At 46.6% G+C, this 12,785-nt stretch overlaps 1 protein-coding gene across 14 annotated transcripts in view; it reads left to right on the top strand.

Moving 5' to 3' along the window:
• HECW2 (HECT, C2 and WW domain containing E3 ubiquitin protein ligase 2) overlaps positions 1-12,785 on the top strand; it is a 258,411-nt gene that overhangs the window by 72,312 nt on the left and 173,314 nt on the right. For all 14 annotated transcript variants that reach the window (XR_004969635.1, XR_004969634.1, XR_004969636.1 and 11 more), the window contains exon 2: positions 8,371-8,694. Coding sequence is in view for 10 of the 14 variants with exons in the window: in XM_036320850.1 (XP_036176743.1) it covers positions 8,406-8,694 (289 nt within the window). In the remaining 4 variants the exon portion in view is untranslated. The remainder of the gene's footprint in view (positions 1-8,370; positions 8,695-12,785) is intronic.

Below are 12,785 nucleotides of genomic sequence, written 5' to 3'. Positions count from 1 at the left end.
TAATGACTCTGTAGCTAAAAAGGGCCTCTTCTTGGTCAAAAATGTTTGGAAACTAGTGCTATGAAAAGGCAAGTAGTCCTCTGGGGAAAGCTTTCAGACCTGTTTATCCTAATGCTTGTACCGAGATTAAACTCGGTATCATGGATAAGGGGGATCAAGCTACGGAAAGAACTGGGGCTCTGCTGTGGGGGCAGGAGGTTGCTCAGCACCTGCATTTACGACATTGACTTTAAACGCTGAAGAGAGATGATTTCATCTTTCCTTTACTCGTATTTTGCATGTTGATGTTCAGTTAATTTTTTTGGTTCTTCTGGATGATTCTCCATGCCACTGGGAATCTCTGGAATTGTGTGGCTTTTTCATTAGTATTTAAAATTTCATTTTTTAAGCCTGAAGACTGTCAGTTCCTTGAGAATGGAGTCTTTTCTGTCGCGGCCTGGAGGTGGAGCAGTGCCTGGCACAGAGTAGGCGTCGAGAACTGTTTGTATGAGCATCAGGTATGCTTCGCACGCTGTGTTCATGACTTACATGGGACTCCCCTCTCTAGCATGCTTATTTCTTATTGTTTGATGTCATCCCTTACCCTGTTCCTGTTCTCCTGTGACTTCTGCTGACCTCTGTAACCATGGCGAGCATCAGTTGGTAATCTCCGACTCTGAAATTTAACCGGTGTGTTTGCAGCTTCTGCCCGCGACCGTTGCCTTGTACCAGTGAAAGGACTTCAGGTAGAAATCTTACTGCGGTGGCAAATCACTTGTGATGTTAAAAACAATAATTGGCCACTTAATTGAATGGACATTGTTCTAGGTCAGTGGTTCTCAACCTTCCTAATGCCGCGACCCTTTAATACAGTTCCTCATGTTGTGGTGACCCCCAACCATAAAATTATTTTCGTTGCTACTTCATAACTGTAATGTTGCTACTGTTATGAATCGTAATGTAAATATCTGATATGCAGGATGGTCTTAGGCGACCCCTATGAAAGGGTCGTTCGACCGCCAAAGGGGTTGCGACCCACAGGTTGAGAACCGCTGTTCTAGGTGCTCTACCAAGAAAATCATCTCAATACAGTTGCCAACTAGAGCGAACATCCGCCCGTCATTTCCAACTCTCCGTGAAGCGTACACTCAGTTGGCGAGAGACACTCGACGCTAGAGAGATACTGGGTGTTAGAGCGTGAAAAGTCCGTGGAGGATAAGTAAAGTGGGGGAAGGGGTAGGTAGTGTTGGGGCCGTTGGAATTTTGCATGGGATGGCTGGGAAAGGTCCTGCTTAGAGGGTGGCATTTGGTAAAAATGTGAAGGTGTCACAAAGTGAGCCATGTGGATGTTGAAGAGAAGCTCTTCTGTGGCAGAGGGACTCGCAGATGCAAAGGCCCTGTGGTTGGGGTGGCTGGTGCCTTCTGGGAGCAGCAGTGGGGCCAGGGGAGCATGAGCATGGGCGGCCGTAGTGGTAGATGAGGCCAGAGAGGACCAGGGGCCAGATCATGTGGGCGTTGTGGACCGTGGTGAGGGTTTTGGCTTTTACTCTGGGAGCAGTGGTGGCCACTGGAGGGAGTTGGGTAGAGAGTAGATGATCTGACTGGCATGGGAAAAGAATCACTCTGGTTGCTGTGTTGAGAATAGACAGCAAGAAATCAAGGATGGAAGTGGGAAGGAGGCCATTATCTATCCAGAGGACAGATGATAATGGTTCGGACCGCAGTGAGGTCAGTGAAAGCTAATTCCTATCTTCCCTTACTTTGTCATTGGATTCTTTCTTTGGCCTAGCATTCAGGCCATGTTTCCAGGGCCTTTTCGTATTTTCCAAGGCCCAGCTCCATTTTCCTCACTAGGCCTGCTCTAAACTCTGCAGCCCCTGCTGATCACTTCCTGTTATGAGCGCTTACTGATGTGTGCACCTACACCTTAGTATCGAAGGCAATTGCTTGTTCTCAGTGTCTTTCCTGTACGCTGATTTTTATTTCTTTTTATACTGTAGCAAGGGCCATTTTTATTTTACTTTATCTTATTGTTGACAGATTTACGGATGTCTCCTTTCCCCTCCTCCACCCAGGCCCCCGCCCCCCCCTCCCCCCCCCCGGTCTTCACTTCCCTATTGCCCGTGTCCATGGGCTCTGCATATAAGTAGATAAGTTCTTTGGGGTGTCTCCCCTCGGCCCCCCAGACCTACATGGAGATATGTCAATCTGTTCCATGCCTCCGTGCTTTGGGTCTTACCTTGTTGGTCAATTCGAGTTTGTCGTTGCCAAGAGAAGACATGCATCTTCCTAACTAGACAATGAGGCATCGTGATGTCTAGAGGCTATGAGCCACGTGAACCAGCCACTGGGACTCAGCCACGGAAAGGTGCCTCTGGCCGGGTGCTCTTCAAGGGGAGAGTGGCCCTCACACCTTGAAGGTGGAGCAGGTGCAGAAGGTGGAGAGAATGGTGTGGGCGGTGCTGGGCGCGCTAAGCATTATCACGGGTAGCAGAGTAGATACACGTGTGCGGAAAGTGTGTATGGAAACTGCATGTTTACTAAAGGAAGTATAAGGAAACCCACCCCAACATCCACCCTCTCCTCGCCACCCTGACCCCTGGAGCCGCCCTGCAGACCCATGCCACCCTCACCTCATTGGGCTCTGCAGGGCCTGCTGACTCCAGGCCTCAGCTCCATCAGCCTGAATGTCACTGCCTGTGAGAGGCCTGCTGTGCTCACCTTACTGACATTCGGTTCCACCCCTGCCCCTTAGTTCATCTCCGTCATGGTCCTTTAATGATGCTGTTTAGCTTATTGGGAGTGTTGTCGTAAAATGTCGTAAAATGCTCCTGGGAGAGTACATGGATTGTCCGGGGGAAAATAAGAGGTCAGAGAGGCCTGCTGGGAAGTGATGGTCTAGATCTGTGGTCGGCAAACTGCGGCTCGCGAGCCACAAGCGGCTCTTTGGCTCCTTGAATGTGGCTCTTCCACAAAATACCATGTGTGGGCGCGCGTACAGTGTGATGGAAACTTCGTGGCCCGTGCACAGAAGTCGGTTTTCGGCCCGAGCGAGTCTATTTTGAAGAAGTACTGTTGATATTTGGCTCTGTTGACTAATGAGTTTGCCGACCACTGGTCTAGATGTAGGACGTGAACTTGGCCTGGTGCTGCTGTGGCAGTGGGGATGGAAAGGGAGGAGCATGAAGGTTTAACGATGTCTTTTGTGAGTATAGCATACAGGCTACCATCACTAGTGTTTATATAGGTGTGACCTCTGGCGTCTCATGGAATATACAATCGTATTTAAACGTGGTTGGTTATCTTTTCTAGCAGCTCTCGACACTCAGTAACTAGAAGCTTATGTTTTGTGTTTTCTCTTTGCAAGGAAAACTTTCCCACACACATGTGCTTCCACCCACACAAAATAATGCAGAATTCTGAAATAGCTGAATTCCTTTGACCAACTATTGGTAATTATCTGCAGCTTTAGCTGAAGATTATGCTTTGGGAGGTGTTCATGCAAAAGAAAAAAGGCATTGTTCCCCCTAAGGATATAGAGGGAGTACAAGTTTAATGTCTTTCAGAAGAGATGACTCTAAAATGAATTGATTCCATTTCCCTCACATAACTCGTCAATATTTGCGACTAGACAAGCAAACCACCCGCAGGACTGGTTATGAAAACAAAGAGCCTTTCTTTTTTGAATTCATACCGGGATAGACCATGCCACTTCCTCTGTACTTCCTGAAAAATAGGTGGGATTTTAAAAAGGTCTTAAAAATATATGAAGTTTTGGTTTCCACTTTCCTAATGTGACATGATGTTTACAAATGATTCTTGAGATGAAGTTTTGCTCTTCTTGTTTTAATAGCATTTAAGAAGTATAGATCGATGTTTAAAAAAATTGGTGTCTGTGCCAGTGACTATCATTCCATGAAGGGACTCCCGACAGTCTGCCCTCCACTATTGAGATAAATGAGTAGGATGCCGCCTTTGTTCTCCCCACACTCGCTATCCTATATTCTTTTTAAAAGTTTTTTAAATATATTTTTTATTGTTGATAGTATTACTGATATCTCCCATTCCCCCCCCCCCCCCCCAGGCCCTGCCCACCCTCCTCGTTATCCTCTGTTCTTATTTAAGGACCTGTCCTTTGGATGCTGACATTTTGTTAGTGTTTTTTCATTTTCCTTTATTTTTTGCCCAGCGTTCATTTCCTCTTCTAGGAACAGCTCACTTCTTTTTGAGGCTCCGCTTCTCTCCCACCGCCTTCAGTTTCTGTAGAGTTGTGGCTCATCAGGTGTCATTTGAAAAAATTGCCGGGAGAAGAGCCTTTTCTCAAAGGGCACTGGCCTGGAGGGGAAATTGCGCTTTCTGACACGTCCCACCTCGAGGGAGACGTGAGGGCGGCCTCCGTCAGCCCAGGCTCCCTGTCCAGTGCCCTGAAGTCATGGGCGTGGACTGGCAGGCTGTCTAGGAGAAATGCTTCTGGCCTTAAGGGTTTTACCAGCACCTCCTGCCGGGCAAGCTAAGCACTGGTTGCGATTATGTGTGACACACACCGAGGAGTCACTGTGCTTTCTCTGAGCAGTGGGCACAGTGCACCCACCGGGCAGTTTGGGAATGGATTTCTTAGTCTCAGATGCCAGCTGGCATGATGGGTCTCTGCTTTCCTAGGTCTCTCACACCCCTCCTTTCTGCAGGCAAACGGTCTTTAGTGTCTTTTGACATCAAAATAGTTGTTCCCCCTTTTTTCTCTCATTTATGTAGTAAAACACACATGGAGTTTGAAGCATAGTGGAATTGAACAAGGTTGTGCGTGCGCGCGCACACGCGTGTGTGTGTGCGCATGTGTGTGTGTGTGGGGGGTGGGTGTTTTTGGAATTTGAATGGTGAAACAGGATGCTAATTATTATTATTGGTTTTATTTATCAATGTCCAGCATAGGTTAAGATCTGGGCTGCATTTCCAGTCTGTAAAAATCACTTGATCTTGAACATGTTCCCTTCAGGTGAGGCTTAGTGAATTGACATTGACCTCCAAACGCTTTAGTGAAAGTATTTTAAGTAAAAACCCTTGCTCCGTGTCTTTGTCATCTGCTGCCGCCTGTGTCTTCTAAACAAAAGCTGCTGCTTTGGGCATGAAGTTGTTTACTCAGGTGTTTTGCAGTTTGCTTAGTAATTGCATCTCCCTTGACCTCTGGAAGTCAAGGGGTAGCGTGCTCCGTGTTGCGGAGGCTGGTGTCTGTGCTGGGAGGGGCAGCGCAGTGCAGCCCTCATCACAGGTAGGAGAGGGAGGGCTTTTGGGAGAGCTGCCTCCTGGGAAATGGTGTCCGGAGGGTTATCTAAGAGCTTTGAAGAACTGCTTTCTGTTTAACAGATACGGTGGGGATGACTACATGGTTTATCTTCTGAGCTTTTCAGAAGAGCATGGATAATATGCTGAAGAAAATTTGCCTTTCTCATTGCAGAAGGCGTAGGTATGAAGCCAAGAAGCCAATCAGAATTTTTAGATTCCAGTAGGAAAAAATGAAAAAAAGCAGCCATTCTGGTTGGTTGAGTAGCACTAATATTTTCATATGCGAACATTGCATTGATTAAGGTAGTTCTAGACTACAATTTTGAACTATAAAATTTAAAGTGGTTTGATTTTTTTTTTCATTTTTATGAGACTTTGCAAATTCATTTTTGCATGGTGTTGGACATTACCTTTCCTATAAGGGAAAAATGAAATTTTCCAAAGCAGGTTTGGTAATAGCCGCTCACTGTCATCTACGCATTCTGACTTTATTTATTTATTTTCTGTTGATCTAAGCTGTGTAGAGTGAAATATCCGAATGAGGTTTTTAAACACTTACCTAATAAGCCTTTTAGAGATTCATTGGCAGGGTCAGTTTTAATTAGTAAATACTGAGGCCGTTATGAAGCAGAAACTTACATCTGAATATTGGTTTTATCCCTGGCCTCCTGCTAACCAGGAACTCGCGCCCACCCTCACGGGAGTCTCTGGGACATAGTTACTGAGATATAGTGCAGTGACTGCAAACTCACCCAACACGGGATTGAGTTTTCCCAGCCTTCTCAACGTTTCTGGGATTCTGTTGTCCCTTAGATGCAAAATCCAGAATTTAGTCCTAATTTCTTTTTCACTTTTACCCCCTGTATTCAATCTGTTGCCAAGTCTTTGGGCTCTTTTTTTAAAAAAAAAAATATTCCTGAGTGCTATTCCCTTTTTTGTGTAACTGAAGTCCATTCTTTAGAATTCAGTGCCAGATGCCTTGAACCAGGTAGCTGCTAATTGGCTCCCCACCTCTGCTTTCCTCCTCCGACCATCACCCCTACTACGTGCTCAGATCAAGTTTCCCAGGCGTAAGCTTCATAGCGGACTCCTCTGCTCAAGACCCTGGGGTGGTCTCTGCCCGTTACTCTTGGTGAGGTTCCCACTGACTGACTCCCCGTTCTGTGCCGCAGACCCTCCTCCTCCTCCTCCTCCCATCTCTCTCTAACCTCGCACCTCACCGCGTGCAGTCACCAGTTCGGGAGAGGTGGGCTCCAAAAGTCCTTTGACGAATGGCTTGTTAGGAAGTCGGAATTACATTTTTATGCAGAAACAGTTCCTTAACCGCTGTGGCTGAGTCACGAGCTGTGTAACTCAAAGGCCCGTGGATCCTGGTGCAGCTGATGTCTGAGCTCTGGGAGCTGGAAGCCACGTTGACTAGGGGGGCGCGGCAAGGACGGGCTGCTTTTCTCCTTTGTACTGAGCACTGGATCAGCCAGCACTAGGGAGAGCTGATAGTGTGTTTCGTGTGTAAAGATGGTCTTCTTTTTATTGTTTCCTTTTTAAAAAAATTAAATTTATTGGGGTGTCTTTAGCGTTTAACTTCTGTTATCTGTTTTTCAAGTCCTAGTGTTACTCTTCCCAGACTCTAAGCCAGAGAGAGCTACTCCAAACTAAATAAGGCATTAATTCAGTGATTATAATATCTTCCTATTAAAATAACAGTAGTTGCTTTTAAAAAATGTTTAGAGGATTATAATAGACATACAGTATTAGTTTCAGGTGCATAACATAGTGATTCAGCATTTATATACCTCACAGAGAGATCACAAGAAGCCCAGTAACCATGTCATACGTAATTATGATGATGATACTGACTCTATTCCCTATGAGCACGATTTTTCTCTCGTCACCATGGTCTTGCATGGCACATGAACGTTACCTCCATTTAGTAGGTGAATCTATCCAGGCTGGGTGAAATGTAAATATATGAAGCGATTGACTTATAAACTCAAGACTTATGCCCTAGCCCCAGTTTTGTTCAGTGGATAGAGCGTCGGCCTGTGGACTGAAGGGTCTCAGGTTTGATTCCGGCCAAGGGCACATGCCCGGGTTGCGGCTCGATCCCCATAGGGGGCATGCAGGAGGCAGCCAATCAGTGATTCTCTCTGATCATTGATGTTGCTCTCTCTCTCTCTCCCTCTTCCTCTCTGAAATCAATAAAGCAATATATTTTAAAAAAAGATTTGCAAATAACTTGTGTAGGTATCTATTTCATTCGTCGGTTTATTTTGTTCATTAGGTTCCACATATAAGTGAGATTAAATAGATCCAGAGACATGGAAGCATGGAACAGACTGACGAATCTCAGAGGGGAGGGGGCGGGGATGGGTGGGAAGACAGTAACCAGAGAACTTATATGCATATATGCATAACCCTGGACACGGGCAATGGTGCAGTGAAGGCCTGGGGAGGGGGAATGGCGGGTATGGGGTGGTGGGGGTCTTTGTGGGGAAAAAGGGGAACATCTGTAAAACTTTCAACTGTAAAGATAAATTAAATAAAGAAATAAATAACTTGTATGTATTTGTGAATGTCTTAGAAAGAGTAAGTGCCGTGTGTGCCGGGTGCTGTAGTTTTAACTATGACGGCCTCTGTGGTTACGGGAGGGGCTCCTGAAAGAGACTTGAGTGAGTTATGTTCCCATGCGAAGGAAACCAAGCAAATGAACTTGTCCTCAGTGGTCTATTTCAGCTGTTTGCATGTGCCAGATTTTTGTGTCCTGCTATTTTGAAATGTAATAGCAGCAGCAAATACTTACGTGATGGGGGGTGTGGGGGTGGTGGGTGGTGGAGGAGAGGATGCTGTTTCTGCAGGAGAGAGGACACCCCTACAGGGATGGTGGAGAAACCCCTGCTTCCTGACTGGCTGGGAGGAGCTGGGCGGAGGGAGGTCGAGGGCCTTGCCATCCTCTGACCTCAGCGGCCTCTGACGCCATCAGCTGACGGTGGAGTCTGGGCTTAGTTCTGAAGCCGGGATTAGAGCCCGGCGCTCACCCAAGGCTTTGTGTCGGGGAGCTTAGCCCTAAGTCCTGTGCTGCAGCCCTAACGCTGTGTGCTTGCCTGTCCCCAGCTGTGTAGGAAGCCACCCTCGGAGAGGCGGCCGGGATGGCCGGCTCGGCCCGGGAGCACCTGCTCTTCGTGCGGCGGCGGAACCCCCAGATGCGCTACACGCTGAGCCCCGAGAACCTGCAGAGCCTCGCCCAGGGCTCCCGGCCCGAGAACATGGCCCTGCAGCGGGCCAACAGCGACACGGACCTGGTGACCTCCGAGAGCCGCTCCAGCCTGACGGCCAGCATGTACGAGTACACGCTGGGCCGCGCCCAGAACCTCATCATCTTCTGGGACATCAAGGAGGAGGTGGACCCCAGCGACTGGATCGGGCTGTATCACATCGGTGAGTCACGCCGCGGGCCTGCTGCGCCCGGGCCTTGCGCGTCTCTGCGACATTGTGCTCTTCTGTATTTTCTCCTGTAGACACGCTCACACGGGTCAATGAAGGCAGCGGGGCCGGGAGTCCTTTCTTCCTGGTCGGAGGAGGAGAGACAACAGTATAGGTACCTTTGCTGATAGGAAGTCTGTGGTCACATCTCTCTCCTAATTAAATTCCCAAATCTGCAGGTTTTACAGTTTTTTTTCTTTTTTTAAACTTCCTATTACCCTTGAGGAATAGTTCCACTTTGGAAAGAGGGGGCTGCTGGCATTTATGGGTATTTTTAAATGGATGGAAAAGACAATCTAGAGTTAGGTAACTGATCTGAGAAACTGCTCTGTGTTTCCTGAGGTTGAATTTCATTAAGAACAACGTGCAGTCTAGAGTATGAGTCCAGAATTCTTTCATGTGTCCCTGGTCCATGAGGTGAAGAAAGTGTCATATTCTTCTAACATATGAGTTAGAAGTAGGCTGCTCTGTGTTTTTATAAACGAGTCCCAGCTCTCTTTAGCTAATTTGTATTCATAGGTAGGTGAGTGATGAATAATGTGTCCGACAAAGTATGAAGTCTGCTTATTGGAAAGCAAAGGTCAAAACTTTCTCACCAGCCAGTAGGAAAGCTAAATCAAATTGACAGTGAAATCTAACATTCCCCAGCATTGGGGAACTTGTTCACTGAATGAAGGGAATTAAAAAAAAAAATTAACATTCGTTATTTTATTAGAAAGACTTCATTGCTTTCCATGTAGATTATAAACTGAGCATTTTGGGGGGCTTTTGTAATAAATAAATTAGGGGGAAAAGATTGGTTTATGGCAGTGCTTCTCAACCAGGGGCGATTCTGCTCCCAGAGGACATTTGGCGATGTCTGGATACGTTTCTGGTTGGTACAGCTGGCGGGGGAAATGGGAGACCAGGGATGCTGCTAAATCTACTGAGGCGCGGAGGACAGCCCCTCACAACCAAGGCTTACCTGCCCTCAACTGTCCCCACGGCCACTGTTGGGAAACCCTGTTTGAGGCAAAGTGACAGACATCCTTGTTGAAATCATATTCATGTTAAACCCACTTGCTTTGTCTTTCTCCGGGACCAGGAGTTTTAAATTAATTAGTTTGTATTTACTGTTGTATCTCTAAATGTATAATCATGCTGGATAGCAGGAAATCTAAGACAACAAAAAACATCAATGACTTTTTCTTTTTTCTCTCTCTCTTATGACAACAGGGGGAAAGTCTTCAGCGGTCAGCATTTCCCCCAAGTGCGTTTAAATACACTTTCAAAGTGAGAGGCAGGTCCATGACGTAAACATGATATTTTCATTTATGGTACCTGTTAGGTTCACAAAATATTTTACTTTTTGGCAGTAACTCTTTTGGTTTTTATGTAATTCCACCCTTTTGGATTTTATAAACTTTTTTTTTTTTTTTTTTAACTCTTCTCATAATGCTTTTTCCTTCCCTCTTATTTTAGATTTCGCAATGCTTAGTATGAGACTACAAATAGCACACTGTGTTTTCTTAAATGCTTTTTTATGTGATACTAGAGGCCTGGTGCATGAAATTCATGCACTGGGATGGGGAGTTCCCTCAGCCCAGCCTATGCCCTCTCACAGTCTGGGAGCCCCACGATGGATTGCCCCTGCAGAGGGAGGCCCTGCCCACCCACCGCACCTCACTGGTTGGTGGCTTGGGCCTCCCTCTGCAGGGCAATCATGGGGCAATGGTTGGGCCCCCAACCAATCGCATTGCACCCGCCTTGGCTGGCCTGGTGCCAGCGGGTGTCATAGCGTGGTCTTCTGAAAGGTGATCCAGATGGTCGTTCTGCTGTTCAGTTGATTTGCATATTACGCTTTTATTATTATAGATTTCTTTGGGACATAATCAGTTTTATTTCTTTATATGGGATGATTTTTCGTGGGTGTGAATGATTTAATCTGTGAGATGCTAGAATCGCTTAAGACATTGACTCCTGTTACTCCAGACTTTCTGCCCTGCCTTCCTTCTTGTTTCCCCACCCCACTTGTTATGTTTCTCTGGCTAGACTAATTCCAGAAGGAAATAAGGAATTCATTTTATCTCTGGGTGACCAAAGCCACAAAGTATTTGTGTTCTTATGTATAGTTTTCTGGAGGCAGAAATAGAGTCAGAGTTTTAAATCTGGAATTAATCTAAGGATTGAGCTCAGAAAGTAGAATTGGGACATAAATCTCTTTTTTTTAAAAAAAATATGCTTTTATTGATTTTAGAGAGAGAGGAAGGGAGAGGGACAGAGAGATAGAAACTTTGATGAGAGAGAATCATCTATCTGCTGCCTCCTGCATGCCCCCAATTGGGGATCGAGCCCGAAACCCAGGCATGTGTCCTGGCCGGGAATCAAACCAGCAACCTTTTGGTGCACAGGACGATGCCCAACAAACTGAGCCACGCCAGCCGGGGCAGGATGTACTAGCTTAACTTGTATCTATGTGGCAACCATAAGGCATCAATCAAGAGGAATACAGGCTAAGGATGCATAACAGAACATTAGAAAGAGCTTGGGCTGGCGCTCCAAAGTTCTTGCTGTATGCGCGAAAGTCTTCCCCTCTTTGTTTAAGTGCTAATTCATGGGGCTTTCTCATCCCAGCAGTTATTCCTACCTGAGCTGCTGGGGTGGCTGTACAGAAAGACGAGAAAGGCAAAGGAGATGTGCCAGTTGCTTTTACAGGCAGGGCGAAGGGTGAGCGGGCTGCCTTGGTAGTTACTGCTTCAGGGAGAGCACGTGGGGAAGCTTGGATATAGGTGAAAACCGCTAAGTTGTTTTGAAAAAGGCAAAGCAAAAACTGCTTTGCAAACAGTAACTCCAAGTCGTGGGGAAACTTTGAAAAACTGAATAGGACTACTAATAATCGGAAGGATCTTTCAAAGGAGTCATAAAAACATGCACGTTTTCTTGGGCATTATGAAATGAAGACAGGTGAGGTGCTGCTACATTTGGAGAAGACCTGAAAGAACAGGGAAAAACGCAAGGCCGGGAGGCGGAAAAGAGTTTTGGGGTCCCGGTTATGTCAGATTTAAGGGTGCCAGGGCAGAACAGCTCTTGAGCGCTCCGTGAAATAGATGTGCTGAGTGCAGGTTTCATAACAGCAGCACGGACGTCAGGAATAGCTTCAGATTTCTATACCTCGTGGTGGGAAGCAGCCGCTCCCCTTAGGTTGTGTCCTGAGAATCTGGGCTGTCTCCTAGCAATGCTTAGCTTTATTTGTGGAACAGAGAGTGGTCTCTATAGAAAGCAGTTCCCAAGGGGAAGGGCTGGGTCGAGCATCGCACTGGCAAGGTGTCGCTTATTGGCACGCTCTGCATTTTGATTGTGTTTCTCTTGGCTTAGCGTTTCTGCCTCTACAGTCTGAGTTTATTTATTTATTTTTTATTGTTGATGCTATTACAGATGTCCCCCACCCTCCTCCCTCTGAGTTTTGGTTTTGTTTGGCGAATTGTTATAGTCTACACTATATAACTCACTCCAGCTGACTTTCAGCACTACGAATCTGGAAGGAAAAATAGATCCTCCTGGATCAGACACATCCATCTTCCTCTAGCCGTTTCAGGCAGTACATAGGTCCTGCTGGGAATACAAAGAAAAGCAGTTGAAAGTATCAAGACACCATCTGGGGAAACTTTGGGTGTAAACATGGCTCTGGAAGCGGATGCTAATTACCGTTTCTCACAGAGACCCCGAGACTTGCAGTGTAGCCATATGATAGCCCTGGAGCTCCACACTGCAGCAATTCGTGCCCTGGGTGTGGTTGTTGGAAATCACCAGCGTTATGGTTTATCGTTGGTCTTGCACATGAGACTTGCCCCCTCGCATTTGACAGTGCTACTCATCGCTGCCTCCTCAGCTCGCTAAGTAACAAGAGCCAAACCGTTAGCTAAGGTGCCCAGCTCAATCGCTTTCCCTGAAAGTCAGACAGACACCCTTCAAGCAGGAGGCCGAGCATATGACATCGATTCGGGCTCACACTCTGATTCCTCCGAATGCTGGGTCGTGGGCTGGTTTTTCTGACCACTCAGAAGGAA

This window comes from Myotis myotis, unplaced genomic scaffold (genome assembly GCF_014108235.1).
Source record: "Myotis myotis isolate mMyoMyo1 unplaced genomic scaffold, mMyoMyo1.p scaffold_m19_p_8, whole genome shotgun sequence".
NCBI classification, from domain to species: Eukaryota; Metazoa; Chordata; class Mammalia; order Chiroptera; family Vespertilionidae; genus Myotis; species Myotis myotis.
The sequence above is the reverse complement of the archived record's forward strand: the minus strand, read 5'-3'. Positions and strand labels throughout refer to the sequence as shown.